Source organism: Chroicocephalus ridibundus, chromosome 8, assembly GCF_963924245.1.
Source record: "Chroicocephalus ridibundus chromosome 8, bChrRid1.1, whole genome shotgun sequence".
Lineage (NCBI taxonomy): Eukaryota > Metazoa > Chordata > Aves > Charadriiformes > Laridae > Chroicocephalus > Chroicocephalus ridibundus.
In genome coordinates, this window is record NC_086291.1 from 57,330,497 (window position 1) to 57,352,925 (window position 22,429).

The 22,429-nt window shown below is 44.8% G+C and overlaps 1 protein-coding gene across 3 annotated transcripts in view; it reads right to left on the bottom strand.

Moving 5' to 3' along the window:
- Positions 1–4,544, bottom strand: part of LMTK2 (lemur tyrosine kinase 2) — a 43,650-nt gene extending 39,106 nt beyond the window's left edge. For all 3 annotated transcript variants that reach the window (XR_010072184.1, XR_010072183.1, XM_063343286.1), the window contains exon 1: positions 4,217–4,544. Coding sequence is in view for 1 of the 3 variants with exons in the window: in XM_063343286.1 (XP_063199356.1) it covers positions 4,217–4,376 (160 nt within the window). In the remaining 2 variants the exon portion in view is untranslated. The remainder of the gene's footprint in view (positions 1–4,216) is intronic.
- Positions 4,545–22,429: the final 17,885 nt, after the last annotated feature.

Here is a 22,429-nt window from a genome sequence, read left to right on the forward strand (position 1 = left end):
TCTGCAGCTCTAGCTCTACAATTATTAGGCATCTGGGACAGAACTTAGAAAAAGAAATCTAGAGACAAGTAAACAACTTTAGTGCTTGAAAGGGGGTGGAAAGATAGGCTACTCCCAAGAAAAGCATATACCACTAATTAAAATCCCCACTTTAAAAGCAAGATTTTTATTAACTTCAAGTGATCTGAGTTGCTCACTTGCATATGCTTAGAAAATCACTTTTCTTATTATGTGCAAGTGTCACATATATTTTACATTGTACCAAACTACAGGCCACAACCACAACTGGGCCCCAGTCTGACAGATCTCCAAGTGAAACATCAAGCCAAAGCAACTCAAAAGCAACAATTTTCTCAAGTGTATATATGTGCTACAGTGCTCATCTTAACAACTAAAAAAAAAAAGTGACTTAATCTCAAAGTTCTAACTTGTCATCTATGGCCAGCTGACTACACTAGATATAGCCGCATGAACATCTAGGTACTCCAGATGCATGTCTATACACCAATTCCTCAGCATCCTTCCTGGACTGTGCACGACCAAGCTCATCAGCAGGGACTCACTGCAGTGACAGCCAACTGGTCCAGCAGGGAAGTCCCGAGGCTGAGGTTCTCAGCACAAACCAAGAAAACATGTAGGCACCAGTCCAGCTGCCTCAATTCAACTGAACAGACTATGTAATTCATCACAAGCATGAAACTGAACACACCTGCAACAAAATGCTACCACCTACTCCAGTTTTACAGGAAAATACAAATATTTTTGAGTCCCTGTTACTTTGTATTTGCAAAGACTTCACACAGCACAGAGACTATAGAAATATTTTGTCTGATTCGGATTCTCAGCTTTGTTGGAGAGTCAGCTGAATTAATGGCGAGTATGGAAATCCAAGTCAGAAGAATGGACAGAGAGCCTGAATGTAAATGCAAAGCTTTAGCGCAGTAAAGCAGACGTGTCACATTATAATGCACTATGTTTGGCTGCAAAATACTGCTACTTAAGAGTAGTTCCCGAATGCCCTTATTTCAGCCACACAGTACTAGAAGTGGAAGTCATCTTAGCCCGATGCATTCAGGTAAAATCACTAATACTCCACAGGCTCAAAATAACTACAGCACTTCATTCTATGAACTACTTTCCAGTAGACCTGCCCCCACCTCTCACCTCCAGTATAAAGTGAAACCTTAAATTCAGAACTATCACGATACATATCAGTATCCTCCTTTTCCATTCACACAATAAATTAAATCTAAGCTGTCAAAGTATTTTTAGCTATTAGCATCTTCTACATCTTGTTTTTCCTACATTCTACAGTAATGGCTAAGAACCCTACCAGGGGAACAGTTAAAGCCTCATTTCCTTGATCTCTTCTCCTTATTGTTGAAAAGAAAAAAAGTTACATGAGTTCAGAAATATAACCTCAAAAAGGCAAGACAAATATAGAACACATCATCAATGCACGCCTTCATCTGCAAACACTATGAAGCCACACTTAAAAAGAGCAGCATCCTTCATCTCAACGAAGGCCCTGGGAACCTGACAGTTCCCCAGCCACACAGTCTGGCATACTTCCACAGCAGTTCCACAAAACGGAGCATTTTTGAACAACAAATCCAACCTAGTCTTGCTAGAACCTGCCCAGCACTTCCTGCTTTCCAGCTTCCTCCCTGGAAGAGAAGTTAATTTATTAGGGGTATATTCTGTGAACTGTTCCTCAGAGTTCACCACCACTACTACAGACACCTTCCTACTTTTTCTGTGGACTCCCACCTTTCCTATAACAAGCTCAGGGCAACATGCATCAAAATGTTTCTCCGCTGTCAAAGAAGCAACCCTTTTTGCTAGGTGAAGAACTGTGGGATCCTGAAATAATTCTGAAACCAGTTACTAATTATTTTATGAAAAGACCATTAAATTCCTCACAAGTTTATAACTTGTAAGTATCAGACTGAGCATTACAGTGAACTGGAAAAACTGCCAAGGCCCAGAACGGAGACCATCAGCACCTGCCAGTCCCAGCACAGGAAATCAAAGCAACCTGTCATGGGATATATGAGAGAGAAATTCACAATATGCATGAAGTTGTTTTTAAACACAACTCATGATTCTTAACCCAGCAAATTAAAAATCACAGTTTTCTCTTCTAGATTGGTTATAAAATTTGCCTAGTACAACAGAGAAGGTTCATTGTCATCCACTGGTAAGCTATTTAAATGAAGGGGGAAAAAAAAGTCCTCATAGCTTTCTAACTGGTTACTGCTGTGGTGATGATACAGGACACGTTGCAGACGAAGAATCTGTTGCACACAAACCCATTTGCGCACACTATTTCATTCAGTAGGAAGTCTTCCCAGCAAAAGTGATGCCAGTGAAACTGGGAAAGGTTCCTTTAGAGGCCTTTAAGGTTTAAATACTAAATAACTGTCAATAAAATAAGCCAAATGCATTGCTTCTTCTTATGGGCAAAGATACAGTAGAAAGCAGTAGTTTCATTTCCTGGAGTACACCGTGTTTTCCATGACAGAATTTGGCAGTTTGCTAAACTTCAGATCACATCCCATGTATACATACTTTGGGTTAAAATTATAACCAGAGACAATATAAAATTACCATACCTCATTAATTTTGTGTTAGTCCTATATTACAACATAAGTACTTCTCTTAGCAGTACTGCACTTAACATACCTGATTCAGCTTTTGAAAAAACAATAATCAAAAAAGCACCAACATCTTAATACTGTCTCCTGCATTTTGTTCAATCAACTTTTCATTCTGAGTGTGAAGCTTTTTACCAGTGTCATGGAAGTTATGTTTTGATCTCCCACCTTCGTAAGGTACATAACATAGTCCTGATAACAAAGGGGAATTTTTATTTAAAAAAAAAAAAAAAAAGAAAAAAGAGAACACTGGATGCAGACATTGACATCTATCTTTAAACAGAAAAATTAACAGCATTTCAGGAAAAGTAAGACACAGACAAGACGGAAGAGACCCCCACACAAAACCAATTCTGCTGTCTTACCTTACAATTTAAAGAGAAGTTAATGTTATTTGGACAAACTTCAAGTAATTCATAAATGAGAAAACTATCATTCAGTCCCAAAGGAAATACAGGTTTGACTGTCAGTTTTCTCTTTTTCAGCAGTTTACTTTTATAGAAAGTAAGAAGAAAGACTACAAAGAAGGCAGATGGAGGGAATAACTTATGAACAATTCAGAAACGCTCTTCTCAAGAAAAATGATTGGGAAAGAGGCACAGGTCCAAAAATAAAGGAAGTATGGGTTCCACTCCCAGTTCTGATACTTTCTGTGGAACAGCAGCCAAATTACCTAATCCCTGTGCTTCAGATCTCTCCTTCCCCACTGCTCCTCCTCTCTGAACATATTGTCTATTTCAGCTGCTCAACTCCTCATGGCTAGAAGTGAAGCTCTGTACACATTCAAGCCAAACCTAACAAAATTCAGTCCCAAAATAACATTATATTTGCAAGTCCCAATGAAATACCAAAGAAACCCCAAATCAAAGAGATAGCTGTTACCTACCAGTACTAATAAACCTCTAACCAGTAGCTCATACAATTGAGAAGTAGTATTTTTTAGTTTGTGCTTTTAGGAAAACAAGGAAGAAAATCAAAGGAAGTTAGCGTTACCTAACAGAAGAGGCAAATAAACGTGAACTACATGACTATTTAGAGAGCCCGGGCCGGGGGGGCCGGGGTGGATCGGCCTAATCCGCCCGGAAAGGAGGGACGCGCCGCCGGCCCTGCGGAGCCTCCACCCGGGAACAGGAGAACCGGTGATTCGCAGCCAAGTTAAGGAAAAGAAAAACCACGCTGAGGTCTGCACCGGCTCGGACCGTGCCCGCTACAGAAAGAACATACGTGGGTAAAGGCAGAGGGAAAACGGGCGCGCAGCGCAGCCCACAGGGGCCGAGACGCCCACAGCGGGGTACGCTCCGTGCCGCAGGCCCGGGCCGTACCCCGCAGCCGGGTGGGGCCGCAGCCCACCCCGCCGGGGCGACCAGCGGCCCGCCGGGCCCTTCCCCGCGCCAAGCCCGCAGGACGGGGGAGGGACGGGGCTTGGCAACCCGCAGCCCCCTCGCTCCCCCGCCGCCACCGCGCCGCGGGCCCAGCCGGAGGCCCCGTGGCCGCCCCGCTCCCCCGCGCAGGCCCCACCGCCCCCAGCCCCGCTGTCTCCGCCGCCCCCCGCGCCTCACCTGCACCTGCCGGCGGACGCGGCGCCGCCCCGCCGCTCCCCAGGAGAAGCGAGAGCAGGAGGACGAGCCCCAGCGGGCGCCGGGGTCCGAGGGGCGGCGGACCGCCGCTCCCCCACCGCCCGGCGCCGCCGCCGCCGCCGAGCCCCCCGCACTGCCGCATGCCCGAGGCCGGGCGCCGAACGAGGGGCTCTCGGTTCTCAGCGCCTCCGGCCGGCAGCCGCTGCCCCCCGCCTCCGCGGTGCGCCCGCCCGCGGCATCGGGCCCGGCGGCCGCGCTCCCCTCACAGAACCCTTGCGGACGCCGCCGCCATCTTCCGGGCTACCTGAGAGGGAGGAAAGGCGGGGGCGGAGCGTGGTGCTGATTGATAGCGCGGCGCGCCAATCAACGCGCGCCTCGCCCTGAGGAGGCGGGATTGCGAGGTGGGGTGGGAGGGATGACCGGTGATTGACAGCAAAACCAGCCAGTCACCAGCTGCCGGCGCCGGCTCCGCGGGGGCCCGGGCGGGACGGGAGGAGCCGGGCACCGCCGCGGGCCCGCGGCGGTGCCCGGCTCCTCCCGTCCCGCCCGGGCCCCCGCGGAGCCGGTGCCGGCCTCTGAGCGAGGGAGTCGGGTGTTTTACATAGCGAGGCAACAGGGAAATACCATACCGCGAACGAACTGGATTTCCGTTTTCCAAATAATTTAGCCCGAAAAGAAAAAAAAAAAAAGCGGGGGGAGGGGAATGACGGCAAGATTACGTAATGGCTTGGGGAGCAGAGGCTGCCCAAGGAGAAAGGTACGGTGAGCACAGCCCTGAGAGCTCAGGAAGGGACAGGTTTGTGCCCAAAGTAGCCCTGGGGACACGGTGTCCAGGGAGGCGCAAGATAAATGACCCATATTTTTTTGAAATGTTCTGATTAGGTTTTCTTCCATATTTTCTTCCATATTTTACTTAACAATACAGAAGACGATCTCCTTTGTGGCTTTAGTAAGCTGTTATTAATGCATTATGCTGCTTATTTTGAGTTGTTTTTTAAAAGCGATATAAAACAATAAATGCTCCCAAAGTATTCCTTGTCTGGCTTGGCTGTAGATTTTATGGACTGGGAAGGCAAATTATGGTCCTTTCCCATTAATTTCAGTGATACGTAATATGCAATACATAACACATTATTTTTTTTTCCATGTACCAACAGCCACCACCTCAATTTAAACAGCTCCGTACTGATGTACAGTAGGTCCTTCTCCATGTGTATTATTAATATCCAGCGGAATTCACGGTTATTCCTTCACTCTCTGCTGTATCCCACCTCCCTCCGCTGAGTGTGGACACCAGGGCTGGGGCCTCCGCACGCGAGTGTGTGTCTGTCCAGCTGACATTATAGCCAGGTTTTTAACGATGTGTTTTCAAACGCACCGTGCTGCTGTGGTGTAACCACACGGGCAAATCCGGTCATCTGCAGTGGCCAGGGCTCGTCTGAGGTCTGTCGCTGAACTCATGCAAATGCCATACATAAATAGTTCTGAGGTTCACAGCAGCTACAGACATCAAGTTTAAAATTTCATCAGTAGCCCATCGGCAGGTTTACCTTGTAGGGAGTTCTCATTTCCATAGTGAAAACAACTCCTTGCGTTTTAAACACAGCAGGCTGCTTTATGTCCCAACCCACCCTGCCGTAATTGAATGGTAGGCCTCTGGAGCAATTTCCTGATAAAACACCGTGTTGTAACATCACCCGGGAAGTTACGGCAGCGTATCATTAACACGACTTGTCAGAGCACAATTCTGTAATGACGGTACACTTAAGGTTAGCTGTGAATTAGTCACTGGTGGAAGCTAAAGAACCAAGCCGTCCAATCCTTTGTTCTCCACGTTAGTCACAGTTACTCCCTATCTTCAAATACGCCGTGAACATCACCAAAAACCAACGGCGGGAAGCCTCAGCCACCATCTGCCGTCATCAGGCACGGTACGATTCACCCATTTATCATTTCTGCAGTTAAACATTTGTAGTAACGATATGAAACTAATGGGTTGAGCAACCTAATACCAACTAATCCAAAAGGTACTTAAAAAGAAAATGTATTTACTTAAACAAACTCTTCCTGTACACAAAATAGGATGTATTACCACATACCACGGCCTCATGTTTCTCTATTATGCGCTGTTATCATTGCCAAATTACTGAAGCTGCTGTTCCATGTGGGAGGTGTTAAAACCTTTTTTTAGAGACAGATAATTGGATCAACTAAAGGATGTTGATGGTTTTATTTTCAGTTGGTTTTCTTCAATATTTTTGATAACGTTATTGGTGTGGAAGGAATATTGTCTATCAGACCAAGCAAGTTGCCAGAGGGGTGTTAAAGGTCTCCAATGGAACTGTGAATAAAGCCCCACAAGATTCACAATTTGCTTACTACGAAACAGTATCACCGAGCAGCAGGAACAGAGCCGATTACAGAACCACGGTCTTTATTCCAGGTCACTGTTTTAAGCATAAATATTGATTTCCGTATATATGAACGCCGAGACACAGACCCTGCTCTCCCTCCCCCGCAAGAAAAATCACTCATCCTCTCATATAGAGCCTTTTCTTTCCCTGACAGTGTTGCCTTTTTACATTTAACAAAGTGATTTGCTTCTCCACCTGATAGAGACAAAATAAATATCACCAATTTCAACCTCCCCTTTCAGTCATAGGTGACCTAATAGTGGTTTTATATAACTGGAACCATCTTTCTCCGTTCCAAACAATTCTAGATCACTCCCAAGGAAAAGTGGCTAAAGGAAACTGGGTTTAAAACAATCAATAAAGGAAATCTGCTTATTTGAGTCGAATGTTTTCCCTTTAGTATCTGTCTGTCACTCTGAAATGAGCTTAGAACAGAACTCTCTGATTTCTTCCCACAAACGCTTAAGCTGGCACATGGGAAAAATGAATCCTTGAAAAATATGGCAGAGCATATTTTGAATCACTGATCCAGCAGCTCTTGTTAATCCATTCCTTGTAAATCCATTAAGGAATTACATTCTTCTCGGGAAATATTTTATATTTGGATTTGCATCTGCCCCTAATGTCCTGGAAAATTTAGTACAACATTCTGTTGACTCAGGAATACCTACTGGATTGTGATGGGCCTGACCTGGAAGGGCAGTACCTACTTTGGCTTCAAACGGGTGTACTCTGAAGAGCTTTTAACATTAAGTGATGAAGATGGAACATAATTGTAAATGTATCTTATTCGATTCATTTAAATTTACTTTATTTACTTCATTAAAGCAAGTTCATTTCACTTTACTCCACGGAACCATCCTATGGAGTTAATCAAAAGAATGAATTTTTGTGAAAGACCATTTAAGTACTCCCTCAAAAAGGCACAAGAAGTGCCAAAATCAGCAAAAATTCCTTCTCTAACAGGATTCCATCCTGGTTTACAAGAAATACAGTCATGAGTGGGCAAATTTCTTTCCCCACATAGTACTCTCTGATGATGTTGCCAGCCAAAATGCCAATGTTGAAACTGTTTTTTATGCCACTGACAATTGTCTAATGCTGGACAATGCTGGACTAAAAGACGCATCTGTGGTGGCAGATCTGTATCTTAAAGCTTCCCACAGAACCTTTCACCAAAATCTGAAGCAAAAAGTTTTGAGTGTCTATTCTCTCCAAAGATATAGGAATTTCACTAAGTAATTTCCATTAACACAAAGGAAATGCAAAATGACTTCTGCATAAAGAAGCTATTGTAAAACTTCCATAGCTACATTAGAAATGCCCTGCCACCCTCTCCTATTTATTTTTAGCAAATGCTAAACTGTGCGCTCTATTAAATTTTGCTCCAGATGCAGCAAAGCAGTACTGGATATAGTGAGAAACCATTTAACCAAATGAATGTCTAATGCAGTACTGGTCTAAATATACATTATATCTGTGTCAAGGGAAAAAAAAAGCAAACCAGAAAGAACATTCTCACAAACAGACCAAGTAAGACACAGCAGATCAAAGAACGAGGTTTCAATTCAGCCTCTCCTCACGCGGTACTTTCATTAGGGCAACAGCTGTGGGAGCTGCTGAGCATCGCTCAGAACCTCCTCCGGCCTGAGACTGCTCCAGCCGTCAGGTGTTACCGCTTCGGGCTGCGCGTCTTCACGGTCAGCGCAGTTCAGCAACACCTCAGCCCCAGTGCAAGGCTTTAGTAAAGCCATCCAAGTTACAGCAGCGGTGCCGCTGAGAACAAACAGGCTACCTGCCGGCTGCGCTCCGCGGTTCAAGTCAGTCCCTTGCTGGGGTAAACTGTTCACCCAAGCTTGCCACAAAGGTACTATCTGTTTCTGGACCTCTAGATCAGCAGCAATCTCTTCATCGCAAATCCTTTCAATAAAGGCAGGCAAACATTTGAGCGGAAGCTAAAATATGATTTGCATGTCTCTCTAAAAAGTAATTCTAATACTACATTTTCATAAATATTATACATCAACACTTGAATGTGTCACCTGTTGAAAAAGTGTTTTGAGTCCTATCAAACAGGGTATTCTTGATCAACCTGCCTATTAATGTAATACTTTCCATTTCCATACCACTTTGTACCCAACTTTATAAAAAATAATTAAGAAAAACCCTCATACAAGAACTAGTTCTCATTAACACTGAGCAAGCTGAAGCTCAGGGAAGATTAAAGGATGATTTTTTACATATGTAGGCACTCACCCCTCATTTTAAATACCTTTAATAACCTCATCCTAAGTAACTGCTCCAAAATTAAACCAAAAATTATCTTAGACCACTTGCATTCCCCTTCAACAGTCTCTCGTTGCCTTAGTTTTAGTGAAAGCGTAAGCAAAGACTTCACTAAGTCTTCACGCTTCACGCTTCACCCTTCACGCTAAGGACCACGCTACGTATCGGGGGAAGCTCATCCCAATTGGGAAATAATTTGTAGTACTGCCAGAAGGAATTTTTAAAAGCAGCACGTGGATCTAGAGGCCAGATCCAGAAAGGGATAAATAAACCAAAGCAAGCTGCTAACATACAGACAACTGGAGTTCTTGATGCTTCCCGCTGAAGTGCACACCTGGAACAAAACCACAAGGACTGAAGATTTAGAGGAAGGCGCAGTTCCCTGAAGCTCTGTAAGGGAAGGAAGGATCTACCTTGTACTGAAAGGTTGATGCTTTGCAATCTTACCTATTCTTCTTACGCTAATGAGTGTTGCCTTCCAGAGCACTGAAACTTCAACAGGACAATTAGACAGAGAAGAGCCGAGGTGAATCAAGACAAATTAAGCAGGATCAGGAAGAATCCTGCCAATTGATCAAGGAGCACAAACTGATATATCTAGCACATGTACACCGGAAAAGATGATTTTTGATACTTTCCTTGATTTTTAACAGTTATGGGTTCAAAAGACAAAATTCAGAACAAGAACCATTTATCAAAGGTAGTAATTGGACATAAATTTCTGTACTATTTGGTAATCAGAACAGAAAGAGGTATAAAATACCTCAGTGGAAATTTGTTACAGAGAAAGTAATGAAAACCAACGAGCAAAGCTTATGCCACAGACAGGGAACGACTCACTAAAAACAAATTGCACAAGCATTTTAAGAAAACTTTGGCACTGTTAAGGACAGCGTCTTATTTTAAAAGTTTACTTATTAATTTTAACTGGTTACTTATGAAAAACAAACAGACCTGAAATACGTAGCTTATTTTCCTTATCCTTGCAGTCTGAGAGTCTAAAGATCATCCAAGAATCAAAGACCTCCCATCTTCCACAATCCCTTTCTCATCTTTGTAATAAAACTAATCCAACAAAAACAGGTTTACAAACTTATTTAAAAGTTTGGAGTCTTACAGGTGACGTTGCTTTACTAGTAGGATTATAAAATCCAGACAGATAAGAAGATAGTGAAAATTCAAGCAAGGATCATACTTAGCACAACTGTTTTTTCCTCTCCAATACTAACAACTTAATGAGCTCAGCTCGCCGTGCCGGACAGCCCTTCCCCCCTCGTTACAGCATCGTAGGTATTGCGTGTCCTTTCATTCCGCACTATGTTGTATGGCCGTATCCTCCAAGGGAGCAGGGCTGCCTAGGTGACTGATATTACTCGTGGGTGCCAGTGCATGCAGAAATACCGATGAACTCTAGGAAAATACAGGGAATGATCCCATCTGGTATGAGCAGGAGCTACCTGAGCACTGAAGACATTTTTCAAAACACTCACCTCTTTGCTACTTTTCAAAGCTTTGACTAAACTGAAAAGGTCCAATTTCATTCAATAAATGTCAGTAGTTACAGTTTTCCTCTCCAATCCAGGAAAGGAAAAATTTGTCCAAATAAAAAATGCATTTATCTTTATGGAGAACCCGTGTTTTCTTTTGCTATCAAAGTAACGTAGAAACCAATAAATATACCTTTGTTTATTGTTTTGGTATATCAGACAAAACAGAATCTAAATGACTTCCGAACAGTATTAAGGGGTTTGATGAGAAATTGCTGACTATTTATCTGTCTCATGAATCAAAGTCTTTGTATGCTGAGTAATTAGGAAGAAGTGGTGGCTGACAAGTTGCATTTTTTTCTTCATAATTTCCAAATGTAAATTATTTGAACATGAAGGAATTTCAGTCTGAAGATCCAAAGCTAATCAAAGTCCAAAGGCTGTAAGATGTTCAGCAAGAGGATCTCTTATTCAGATCTGTGCACAATACCAAAAGGATGCGCTGTTTCGGTGCTGTGAACTCCATGGGGTACAGTGACTATCAGTGTAAATTGAGAAAAAACATCGTAGGAGATTAAGCTAGATGAGAGAACAGTTAACAGCACCTTTGCCAAAATTTTAATTCCTCTGCAAGTGCACGCTACCTGTACCAGGTAATTTTGACCATCCAAATGTTTTTAGAATAGCTGACATACCTGCTCCAAGACATTACAAAATGTTAAAATCACGTCTACTTGAAACTTCCTTTTCATGCAGAAGCAGAATAGGAATTTTAAAGATAAGGAAAAAAAGCCCAACTTTATGTCATAATGTACTATATAAACCATTAAGCATGATTTCTCCTTGGGTTATAAGCATGTGCCATCAGCACATGGCTGGAAAGCTGCCTAACAAGCTGACAACTTGTGAATTAACCCTGTGCGAATACAGCTCAGGTTATCTATTGATAAAGTCATACCACAGGTGATGCCTACAGTGGGATATTACAACAAGCAGCAGTTAACAGAGCTGTTCTCCTTTCCATGCGACCCAGGTGCTCAGTTGTGCCTTATCAGTCTTTCTGGCTACTGCTCTCAATTAGAAATTCCGGGCGCCTGGCATCTGGCAGAGGAAGACAACAGAAGTTAACATTACCATTTCCCAGGAGTCATGGATTAAACATGGCTCGCACCTGCTCTGTTTGCTGCTGAGCTGGTAAAAGCAAGATTATCACTTTTACCCTTTCATTGGTTAAATTTTACAGCTTAACCATCCAACACAGTATGGACCACTTACTAATTTGATCCAAATGTAATCTTCATCCCACGCACACCTCTAGACACATTTATTTTCATCAAAGACCTGTCTCAAAAATGCTGAATCACTGAATGCAGGTAACAGAAAATGTTATTTTTATTAAGCAAATTAACACAACTCGTATTGCATTTCTACACAGGTTAAAAACTCCTGTCTTACATGAAAATCTTACGCTGCTTTGTGCGGAAGCAGAAACATCAGAGGATCATGTCTTATTTTTCCTCTGCCTAGCATTTGATTACGGTTGTTGGAGATTGGAATAGTTACAAGAGCTTCCTCTTCACTGTCAGTGCTGAACAATCAGCTGGTCCCAGCGCTGGGAATGGGTTTGTACGCACGCCCTTGCTGCAATATGCTTTGCTCCAGCTGGCAAACACCAGCCTGGACACAATCTGGAGCATTCTCCATGCTGATCTTGATCCCCTGCCCAAGCAGACCTGCTGGAGAGGAAATATCCATGCTGAGGATTCCTGGTCTCATCTACTGGGAGCTCATCCTGTAGAGGAGGTGCCAATAGGAGAGAAAGTGGAGAAGGAACATCTGGATGGTCACTGAAAGGCAGGAGGTCCTGTCTGCACCCCACCATCACCTGGCAGTGACTCCCCCAGAGACCTGACCAGCACCAGGTAAAGCTCGAATCCAGACTTAACCTTCCCTGTACACTCTGGTGCTGTGGCACCTGTGCAGGTGGCTCAATTAATGGGCACAGTTCTCCTCCAGTTGGAATAAACTCTGAGCGACAAATACACAGGAGCTCTGCCATGGACTGGTTTAGCGTCCAACGAGCTCACCAGCGGATATCGCTCCCTGTATGTGCTCCAGCCGCTTCTCTGCTCTGCCACTCCTGTCCTTGTCTGAAACACGGCGTTGTCCACCACTGAGAAATTAAGCACATCTCCGGATGGCTCTGGACGTTGCTTCCTTTAAGCAGAGTTCTGTACTGCTCTACAGAATTGCAAGACATTACAGAGTATCAGAGAAAGTACGCTTAGTGCCCTACAAAGTAAACAATGTCAAAGGGGCTAAAAACGAAGAGATACGAAGGTCACCGTCTGGAACACAGCAAGCACATAACATGGATTTGCTGACCCTGTGTTGAAGGAATCTTGCATTTAAAGATTTGCAGATATATATAGATCATTCACATAGAGAAAGAATATTCATTACGTTCAGAGGACCAATAAATTAGTTATATCGACAACAAAAACTGAAAGTGTTGGGTTTTTTCCGCTGCTGCATAACAAGCAATTAGCATATGCACTTGTGATAATTACAAATTAAAATAAGCAATTGGTGATGCATTTTGCGTATGTAATTTTGAGTCCAATTCATCATCTGGCCCAGGAAATACTGGGAACAACTATCATTTATAGTCATGTTTATTTACACCGCTCTTACACTGGGTCTGTGTTCCACATGACCAGTGTCTAGCGAGCTTAGCAGAAGCGAGAGACAGTCAAATGGATCTGGAGTAGAACAGGCCTTTGCCTATTCTCTGCCGACCGCATTATTATTGGTATGCTTTTGCTTTTTGCTTCATGTTACTACATTTGGCAAAAGAACTCAGGCTCCTGCCCAATCTTAAAAAAAGAAGAATTGCTTAGGAAGGACGGAAAAGGAAGCCCACAGATAGATTTGGACGTGACAGACATACGTATGAACGCATATCAAATCCCGAGGAAACAATGTCTACATTAGTGCTACAAATTCTGTAAGCCTTTAAGCTGCTAGCAGAATACACCTTTGATTCTGCCCTTTTTTTAACTGCTGGAGACTTCAATAGCAGTTCCGGCCGCTCACAGAATGAAGGGCCAGCCCCTAAGAGACTGATAAGGCATTACAGAGATCACTAGAAAGGAAGAAATGCACCCACTTAGGGCTTGCTCTCCTGAAAAAGGACATGCTAGGAAGAAAACAGTGCCTTTCGAAATGGAACTACACAAAGCAGAATTCAGAGATCTGCCTTGTCCTGTGGCTGTCTTGAGAAGTGCAACATGACCCTGTTTATGCAAAGACCTCAACTCCAATTAGTTGAGGCAACACTCCTTCCCAAAACCAGGAAAAGAAGATGTAGCTTGCCTTCACTTAAGATGCTTTTCAGAGTTGCTCATCCTTCATTATACAGTCTTGTAGATGCTGAAAAATGAGTTCCTAGCTGAGAAATTAAAGAGGAAGCACACCAAGAGTGAAATAAACACAGTATGGGAATGAGGTGAGAATCTCAGGAAAATTTCATATCGCATTTCCCAAAAGTGAGCTTCTGTCAGAAAGATGATCATGACTGCATTAACAAGCCCCCCGGTTATTCCCAGCAACATGACTTTCAACAGCCTTTGATACACATAATGACAACTTTGCAGTATTACAGCTTAATTTGTTGTGAGCAGAATTCTTCCTTGATTTTTCTCTCCGCTGACTCTGATGCAGTTAATTCCCCTGACAGTGCTGCTTGGAAAACCAGATAAGGCAAGTTAAAGCAGTTAATAACAAATATATATGGACCACATGTTCTTCCCGTGTCTGAATATCCTGTGCATATCTTTATGTAGAAACAATGACTCGTCTTGAAAATATATAGTTCATGTGATATGAGGCTGGAATTCTTGATTTTACATACATACATACACATTAATGACCTCAGGAAGAAAACTGCTGCAAGTCAGAACTTTATGTAGCTTTCAGAAGTGAGAACTGGATCTAGGTCACAACTGAAGCTTTAAATAAATACCACAGACCTTGGGGAAACTGAGGTCTAGGCTTGCAGCTTTGGTTCTGTAAACAGGAAAGATTATTCTGTATTTTCACTGGCATGTAATTCGTATTTCAATACAGTTTTGAAGAAACAAATATGTGATCACTTATAAAACATTTTTCCTAACTGCGAATGAATCTATGGCGAAACAAAATAACAGGCTAGGATGGTGGGATCTTCCCTTCTCCTCAGCCCTCAAGCAAACATCCCCTGGAAATTCACATTATGTATTTTCAGATTATAGAAGAAGATGTGAGATACTGAATAAGGCTTCTCTATCCCACAAGTCGATTGAGTCTTTACACTTTGATTCTGCAGTCAGAAGAACTTCAACTCTGTGAGTCCCAATGTTGACTCGTGCGTCTTAACAGAATCACAATGCTGATTTGGTAACACTGCCTGAAAGAGTTAAAATCAGCAATGAAAGTTCACACTGCAAAGGGTTTTGTCGAGAACATAATGTGAATATAATGTTTTGGAAAGACCCGGACTGATGCTGTAGACTATAAATAGCTGAACTGGTAACTGCCTTGACTGTGAAGGCACCAAAACAACTTGTTTCATTCAAACCATTCAGACATCCGTGATTGGACCTGGGACACACATTGGGAGTATTATCACCATTCACACTATCACATACTTGCACTGGTATCTCTAAGAAGCATGACACATAGCATGTGCCCATAGAATAATAAATGTTTCGGGTTTGTTTTGTCATCTCTATTAAGCTATCACACATACTGCTGCAGGTACAAAACTCCACCTGAGTTGGAGCTGGAAAATGATATTCAGAAACAGAGTACACATTTGCCCAATTTTCTTCATCAGCATTGAATCATGGTAGTATCGGCAGTGACATACTGCCCGAAGCTGAAGTCACGGACAAAATCATTTCTCCCCAATGGAGCTTACAATCCAAGGAGCACTATACAGCCTGCACGGAATTACTCCTATGGATCTGCTCACCAACCTTGGGTAAGACTCATGTTCACTCTGCACCCTAAAATTGTAGGCAGAAGATCAAGTGTTTATTTCAGCTGTCATTTTCCACCTGTAAGTCTTCCTCCATGTGAAACAACCCTCCTGTCTCACCCACCCGTCCGTAGGGGCATGCAAAAAGAACTGCTGTGCTTCCCTTCCGGCTGCAGCTACAACGCCTGCTGCCCGTAGCTATTATCTAACGTAGAAAGGCACAATATTTACTTTCTGAAAACAGTTGCTCCTGACCCTATGATGGCAATTCTTCATTGTGCAAACATTTGAAAAATGCTTTGCATCATCCAGCTCTTGTCTGGAGGCAGTCCCAGCCCTGGCTGGGTGTGTGCAGCCACAAGTGACTGGGGTGAAAAGAACTTCAGCAATGTCGTTTCTCAACAAGTCCTTGATTTTTGGTTCGATGTTGCACTCGCTGCCGAGAAGCCGATCTCTGGTGGGTTCAGGGGATCAGGTACGTGGGAGCACATCTCTCCCCTGGCCCTGCTCAAATTTATCATCTCAGTGAATGCCTTTGTGATGTGGCTGAAATCGTTTCTCTGAAGAAGAAAAGAACAAATAAGACAGGGAGATGCCTCGTTAGCTCAAATAGGTCTCTCCATAGGAAATGCCCTGACTGTTCTCATTGCCTCTGGGCGCCACAAAAATACTGAAAAAATTATATCCACCAGGGGGCAGATCAATAAGCATGAAAAGCAGTGTTTCTGTGCTCTAACGTCATCGGGATACGTCTCTCTGACAATGCTGAGTGGGTGTCAGGGCCTGAGGACCCGTGGAGTCAGGGTGTTCAGACAGGCAGCTGAATTCTCCAAGGTCTGTTTCAGACGGGTATTGAGCTGCCCGCTGGCAGCACACAGCTGCTCTTCTGTGTGCTGCAGGCCGTGCCCCGGGTCTTGAGCAAACTCTTGCAAAGAAACAATGGCAAAGGCAGACGAGAAATGAGGAGCTGCAAGGCCACGACACAGCTCTGCCTCCTGCGCTTCAGCTGGGGACAAATACTGCCACTAATGTGCTATGCAGGGAGCTCCTCAGGAAGGAGAGAAATGGGAGCAGAGGAGGAAGGGTATCACTGAGTGTTAAAGAAATGGCTGAGTGTAAAGATACCTCCTGTGATCACACGGATGAAATAGATTCTCTTCGCGTGGCAAGGACTGGGACAAGCGATGACACAAACTGCCCCAGAAGGATACTGCTGAGGATCTTTTACAGCCTCCCTCCTTTATTTAAACTTGAATATAAATTATAAGGGATGTAAAATTATGGGAAAATAATTCCTTGTTTATGGAAGAATTTAACTTCCCAAACACAATGCAGAAAATAAATGCCACCCGTGATGGCAGAGCTCCATCAAAGACAGGCGGATGGTAAAAGATGGGTTTCTGTAATAATCAGTTAACCAACAAGAGATGGCGTTTCTTCAGAGAGTGCAAAGAGGACCTTTGCCTTGATTTACATAAGGCTGATGACAGATGGGAATGATATATAAAGGAAACAGGAGTAGGATAACAGAAATCACAGTATCTTAGGAGAAACAAACTGTATTTCTTAATGCAAAAAACATTGAGGGACACATACAATCTCTTCCCTAGCATACTGAAAGAACTGGTACACAAAATTACAAGTAAACGCAGACAGTGTTTAAGGAATTTGAATGAAAGTTTGCCTAGGACTTCAGTATAGCAAATATAATATTCATATTCTAAAAAGTATTTTTTAGAAAGTATATATATTCTAAAATGTATTTTTTAAATTCAGTATAATGCCAAGTCTTGGAACAAATTTTGAAAGAAAAAACAATTCATTGTAGGGAGCCAAAGAGAATGTGAGAAAAAATACATGGTTTACCGAAGTACAGGATGTCAAACCGAGCCAGTACATTTTGAGTAAGACAATTGTCTCCTTAGAACTGAATAAGGCAGAGCACTCAGTCTGCTGACGCGGGAACAGATGATTTGACACAGTGCTCCACAGGAAATCGCTACTGCAAGTGGAGATGACAGCGATTAATACAAAAGCAATGTGAACAAGGAGCAACAGGTTATAATAAAAACGGAGTTATAAGAATGGCGCAAATTACCCAATGGCGTTCCTCAGGGATTGGTCTTTGGAGCAACGCCATTTCATGTATGCTCCCATGAACCGGGAATGATGGTCAGGCCCCGCCTGCAAAAATGTGCATGTTATACAAAGCTGGAAGGGATTGCCCATACTGAGGAGCACCAGATCATCACCCTGGAATTAGATGACCTTCTTGCCTGCAGTGATAGAAATTTAATAATGTGAACTGCAAAGTCATGTTCTTGGGATTCATCAGCTGGAAGCAACAGAGAAGGAAAAAGATCCGAGTGTTCTGATAGACTGTCAGCGTGCCAGAGCGGCCAGTACGACACAGCTGTGGAAACAGATAATGTAGTGTTCACACGGGTGAGGTGAGATTTTTAGTAGAGAAGGAAATATTGGGACTTTTAGACAAGGCACTGGTAAGATTTTGTGTGAAATATTTACACAATTCCAGTCAACAGTGTTGAAAAAGATTAGCTTAAACTGGAATCAGTGCACACTGGCTATTAGAATGATTACAGAAATATCAGTCTTAAGGAGAGATAAAAAGAGCACTGTTTGTTCAGTGTGACAGTGGAGAAATAATATGAAGTCCTCTAAAAATAGCCTGGGAGATATACAGCGTGGAAAAAGAACTAAGTTAAAGGTTAATGTGACTGTGAGATCAAATTTTTATAATCTGATCAGCAGTATGTTTAGATTGAAAACTAAAGAAAACATTTCTAACTATCCAAGGAGATCACACATTGGCATGATCTTTCAAAGACAGCAGTAAGGGCAAGGAGCCTAAATAAGGCTTAAGATGGGACTTGATAACCCACGGAAGAGTTGTATAACTAAGTAAGACAATGAGTCTCCGGTCAATAAATGTTTTGGGTATTCCCAACGAGGTGTGAAACAAGACTAGATCTCTCTTGCTCTGTATTTGTTGTGTATGGATCCCGTGCTTCACACAGCTTTCTGAGGGCCAAAAGGTTCCACCACCAGGGAACCAGCGGGTTCCTCCCAGCACATCCCCGTTGCTGCACAAGTTCACTTCTGAGGTCTTTTCACGTTTCTCTGAAGCACCGGAGCTTTGCCAACGGTTCGGTTTCCCCCCTGAGAGAAGACATCTGCCTGGGCAGTGCACGTTGCTAAATGATCTGCTTCTCATCTCAGACAGCTGTGATTGGTTTTGGCCATACTGATGTTTGGCAGGACACACAGGACGGGACCTCGCTGGACCAGCTCCTTCTCTCTGGGCCCGTCTGCTGCACTGGCTCCAGCGCAGCGGCACCCGACCCAGGAGTGCAGTCTGGCTTTCCCTTTTCAAACAAAACCCACTCTCTTCCATCCCCTAAACGCTGACATTTTATCCTCTACAACCTTACGGCTGAATTGTCATTCCTTAAGTGCTTGCTTTTTCTATTCTTACTTACCTTGGTATGAATCAGGAGCAGCCCCCCTGTAGGCCCCCCCGGTAGCTGAAATTGGACATGGGTTATTACAGAGGACTTGGGAAACTTGGATTGCGTATTGTATTCTTTTCAAATACCCTTTGCCTCCTAAGAATTCTATACAGCACCAGCTGTTCAGTCTACATTCTCTGCTTTATTGGTTCTTCTCTCTTCTCTCAAAGTGCGGTATGTGATAAAGAACTTTTGCTGCGACGCTCAAGGATGACACTTCTGTACCTGCCAAAGGTGATTCTCTGAACTACTGCAGAATGGCTGAATGTCTTTATATTACTCTCTTCTCCCCAGCTCTCCTCTTCCCCACCCTATTTTACAAGGAAAGCAAGGCAGGATACTTACAGAACAGGCTCTCAACAGGAAGCAACGCGACTGCCAATACTGTATTTAGGTTTTTTGTTTCCATGTCAAACTGAAAAAAAAGCTCATATCCTACTGTGCACTACCTGGCCAGATACAATCCTTTCCTCTATGTCTGAGACAGACCTATGACATCTCGAACACTTGTGGGAATAGTATCAATAACAGTTACAACGACACCACATTTACCATGGTTTGAACTCACTGTTATGTTCCTTTTAATCTCTTTCCTGATGATCTGACGTGATCTGTCCCTAGAGCTCTCACATAGCCTACTCATGTTGTCCATCACATGAAATCTTTTCATATTTTTCTGGATTTTTGAACATGTGAAATCGGTACAAATAACTCTGATTTAATCACAAAATTCTCTGTAACTTGCAGCCTGTCAGGATAAACTGATTTACTCTCTTAGAATAAGCATAATTCCAACAGGCTCTGACTGGGCACTTAGGCACTCTTGTGTCCCAATGGATATAGCACTGCAGGATACTTCAAATCCCAAAGGACTGCTTTGTTTGAAACTGGGTCCTTTATTCAAGGATCCACTTTCTGAGGTTTCTACACAATAGAAGGCACCTCCATAAGGTTCAGCATGGGTGGATATGATTCAGGTGGCAGTGCCAACAGGACCTGTTCATAGCTTGATGAGAGAGTCAAGACTAGAGGGGAAAATTTTTCTGGAGAACTGAACCTCCACTGTGGAGAAATGCACTAAGGAAGATGGCAGCGGGATGAAGGCTCACGTGCAAGATACCCTGGCAGGATGAACGGGGTTTGGGTCATCTCAGAGCAGCTCTATGCTCACCTGCGGGAACCAGAGGAGCCACAAACAGGGGACACCAAACGACAGAGGAGCTGGAAGGGACAGCACTGGACACTTCCTTGACTTTGCTGCTGACATTTTGTCTCTCGATTTTTGCGGTGCTGGGCAGGATTTAGTGACCTGTCAATAAAACCTCACACTCACCCTCCCAGCTAACTCAGCAGTGTAAGAGGAGTAGCCTTTTCCATAAAATGTGATTACAGGTGTTTTTACAGCCTTGATTTTTGACAAACTTACGGCCTCAGCCTTTCGGTGAGCGTGCCCAGCCCATCAGTGAGCTCGCTAGCCCATCGGTGAGCGTGCCCAGCCCATTGGTGAGCTCGCCGGCCCGTCCGTGAGCGTGCCCAGCCCGTCGGTGAGCTCACCGGCCCGTCGGTGAGCGTGCCCAGCCATCGGTGAGCTCGCCGGCCCGTCGGTGAGCGTGCCCAGCCCATCGGTGAGCTCGCCGGCCCGTCGGTGAGCGTGCCCAGCCCGTCGGTGAGCTCGCCGGCCCATCGGTGAGCGTGCCCAGCCCGTCAGTGAGCTCGCCAGCCCGTCGGTGAGCTCGCCAGCCCATCGGTGAGCGTGCCCAGCCCATCAGTGAGCTCGCCGGCCCGTCGGTGAGCTCGCCAGCCCATCGGTGAGCTCGCCGGCCCGTCGGTGAGCATGCCCAGCCCATCGGTGAGCTCGCCGGCCCGTCGGTGAGCGTGCCCAGCCCGTCGGTGAGCTCGCCAGCCCATCGGTGAGCTCGCCGGCCCGTCGGTGAGCGTGCCCAGCCCGTCGGTGAGCTCGCCGGCCCGTCGGTGAGCGTGCCCGCACGCAGCAGCAGCGGGCGGACGGGACGGCGCGTCCCGCGGGAGCCCCAGCTGCCGCCCGGCGCCGCCGCCCGCGCCCTGCCCAGCCCCGCGGCCGCTCCGCGCCCGGCAGCCGCACGGGGGGGCTCGGGAGCCTCTGCCAGCCGCGGGGCCGCGCTGGGCTGGGCGAGGGACAGCCCGGCGGCCGGGAGCCAGGCTGGGCCAGCAAAAAATCTGCAAACCCTGCGCGTCTAAGGGCTTTACGTTTTAAGCAGTCTTACGCAATGTAACAAACGTAGTAAGGTAAGGTATGAAGGGAAAGAAAATTGGGGGAGCCAAGAGACATCCCAACGTGCTGGAGACAGAGCTTCTAACTTAGGATTTGCAGCCTCACCACCTGTGTCCTGTTCTTACTGCCAAGCTCAGACGACGGAAGCAAGACAATGGAGAAAGGCAAGACAGCCTAAGACGAGTAGTACAAGACAAGATCTTGTTCACATTTTCACTCTTGTTATTTTCCCGTCTTTCCTCATTCCCTTCTCCCTGCCTATTTATTTCCCTCCAGTCTCCATACTCTGTTCTCCTGTGCAGTCTCTCAGAAAGCACAAAGGGAGGGGTCCCAGCAAGCCCCCCGCGACTGGCAGCACAGAGCTCTGACCTCCCCATCGCAGCCAGCACACTGCCCCAGAGCCGCGCTGCGGAGCGCACGTCACAGAGGGATCCCTGCCTTCGCTTCGTCTGAGAGTCAGCTCCTGCTTGAGAACTTACATTTACGTAAATGTCACAGGGAAGGGAAGACAGCCAGACCTCGCTGATCACAATGCAAAGCTCTCCCTGAAGGGTGGTTGATTATCATCACACCCCCTGTTACTTACATTTCTCCTGTAAAAGCAGGTCAGGCCTGCTTGTACATGCTTTATTCATATAATCGTGTCCACGTGCATCACATGCAACGTGTGCTACTTGTGTTGAAACTAGCTGGGCAAGATTAGGTATCTGTATTTATTTATATTGTTCTTCATCTCAGAACAGTTGTCTCCCCGATTTCTTGGCACGGCCAGCATGTGTGAGGCCCGTTCTTGCACGCACTGACGTCTGGGGCTGCTGGAGTTAGTTGTGTGACTTATCCCTGGGTAATGCCAACTAAATCAAAATTATGTTCATGCATAAGAACCGCTTCATTTTTCAGGCATCCAGCTTTACTGCAGGCAGCTCAGAAATGCTTTCCCTTCTTTTCTCCTTAATGCCTTGTCAGAATTTGATTAGTGTGTTATCCCTTCTATTCTTCCAGAACCAGCCTTTAAGCAACAGCATTCACTCTTCTTTTCCATCCTATTCTTATGACACTTCCTCTTAAGCAAATCCTGCCTGCTCCATGATCACAGAGGACTCCAAACATAATCTAATCTGCAAGGACTGACTGCCAAGCGGGTGTAGGATTTAATGAGTCCACACACGGTGGCCACATCCTTTGCAAAGACCAGTTCCGTGGCTGT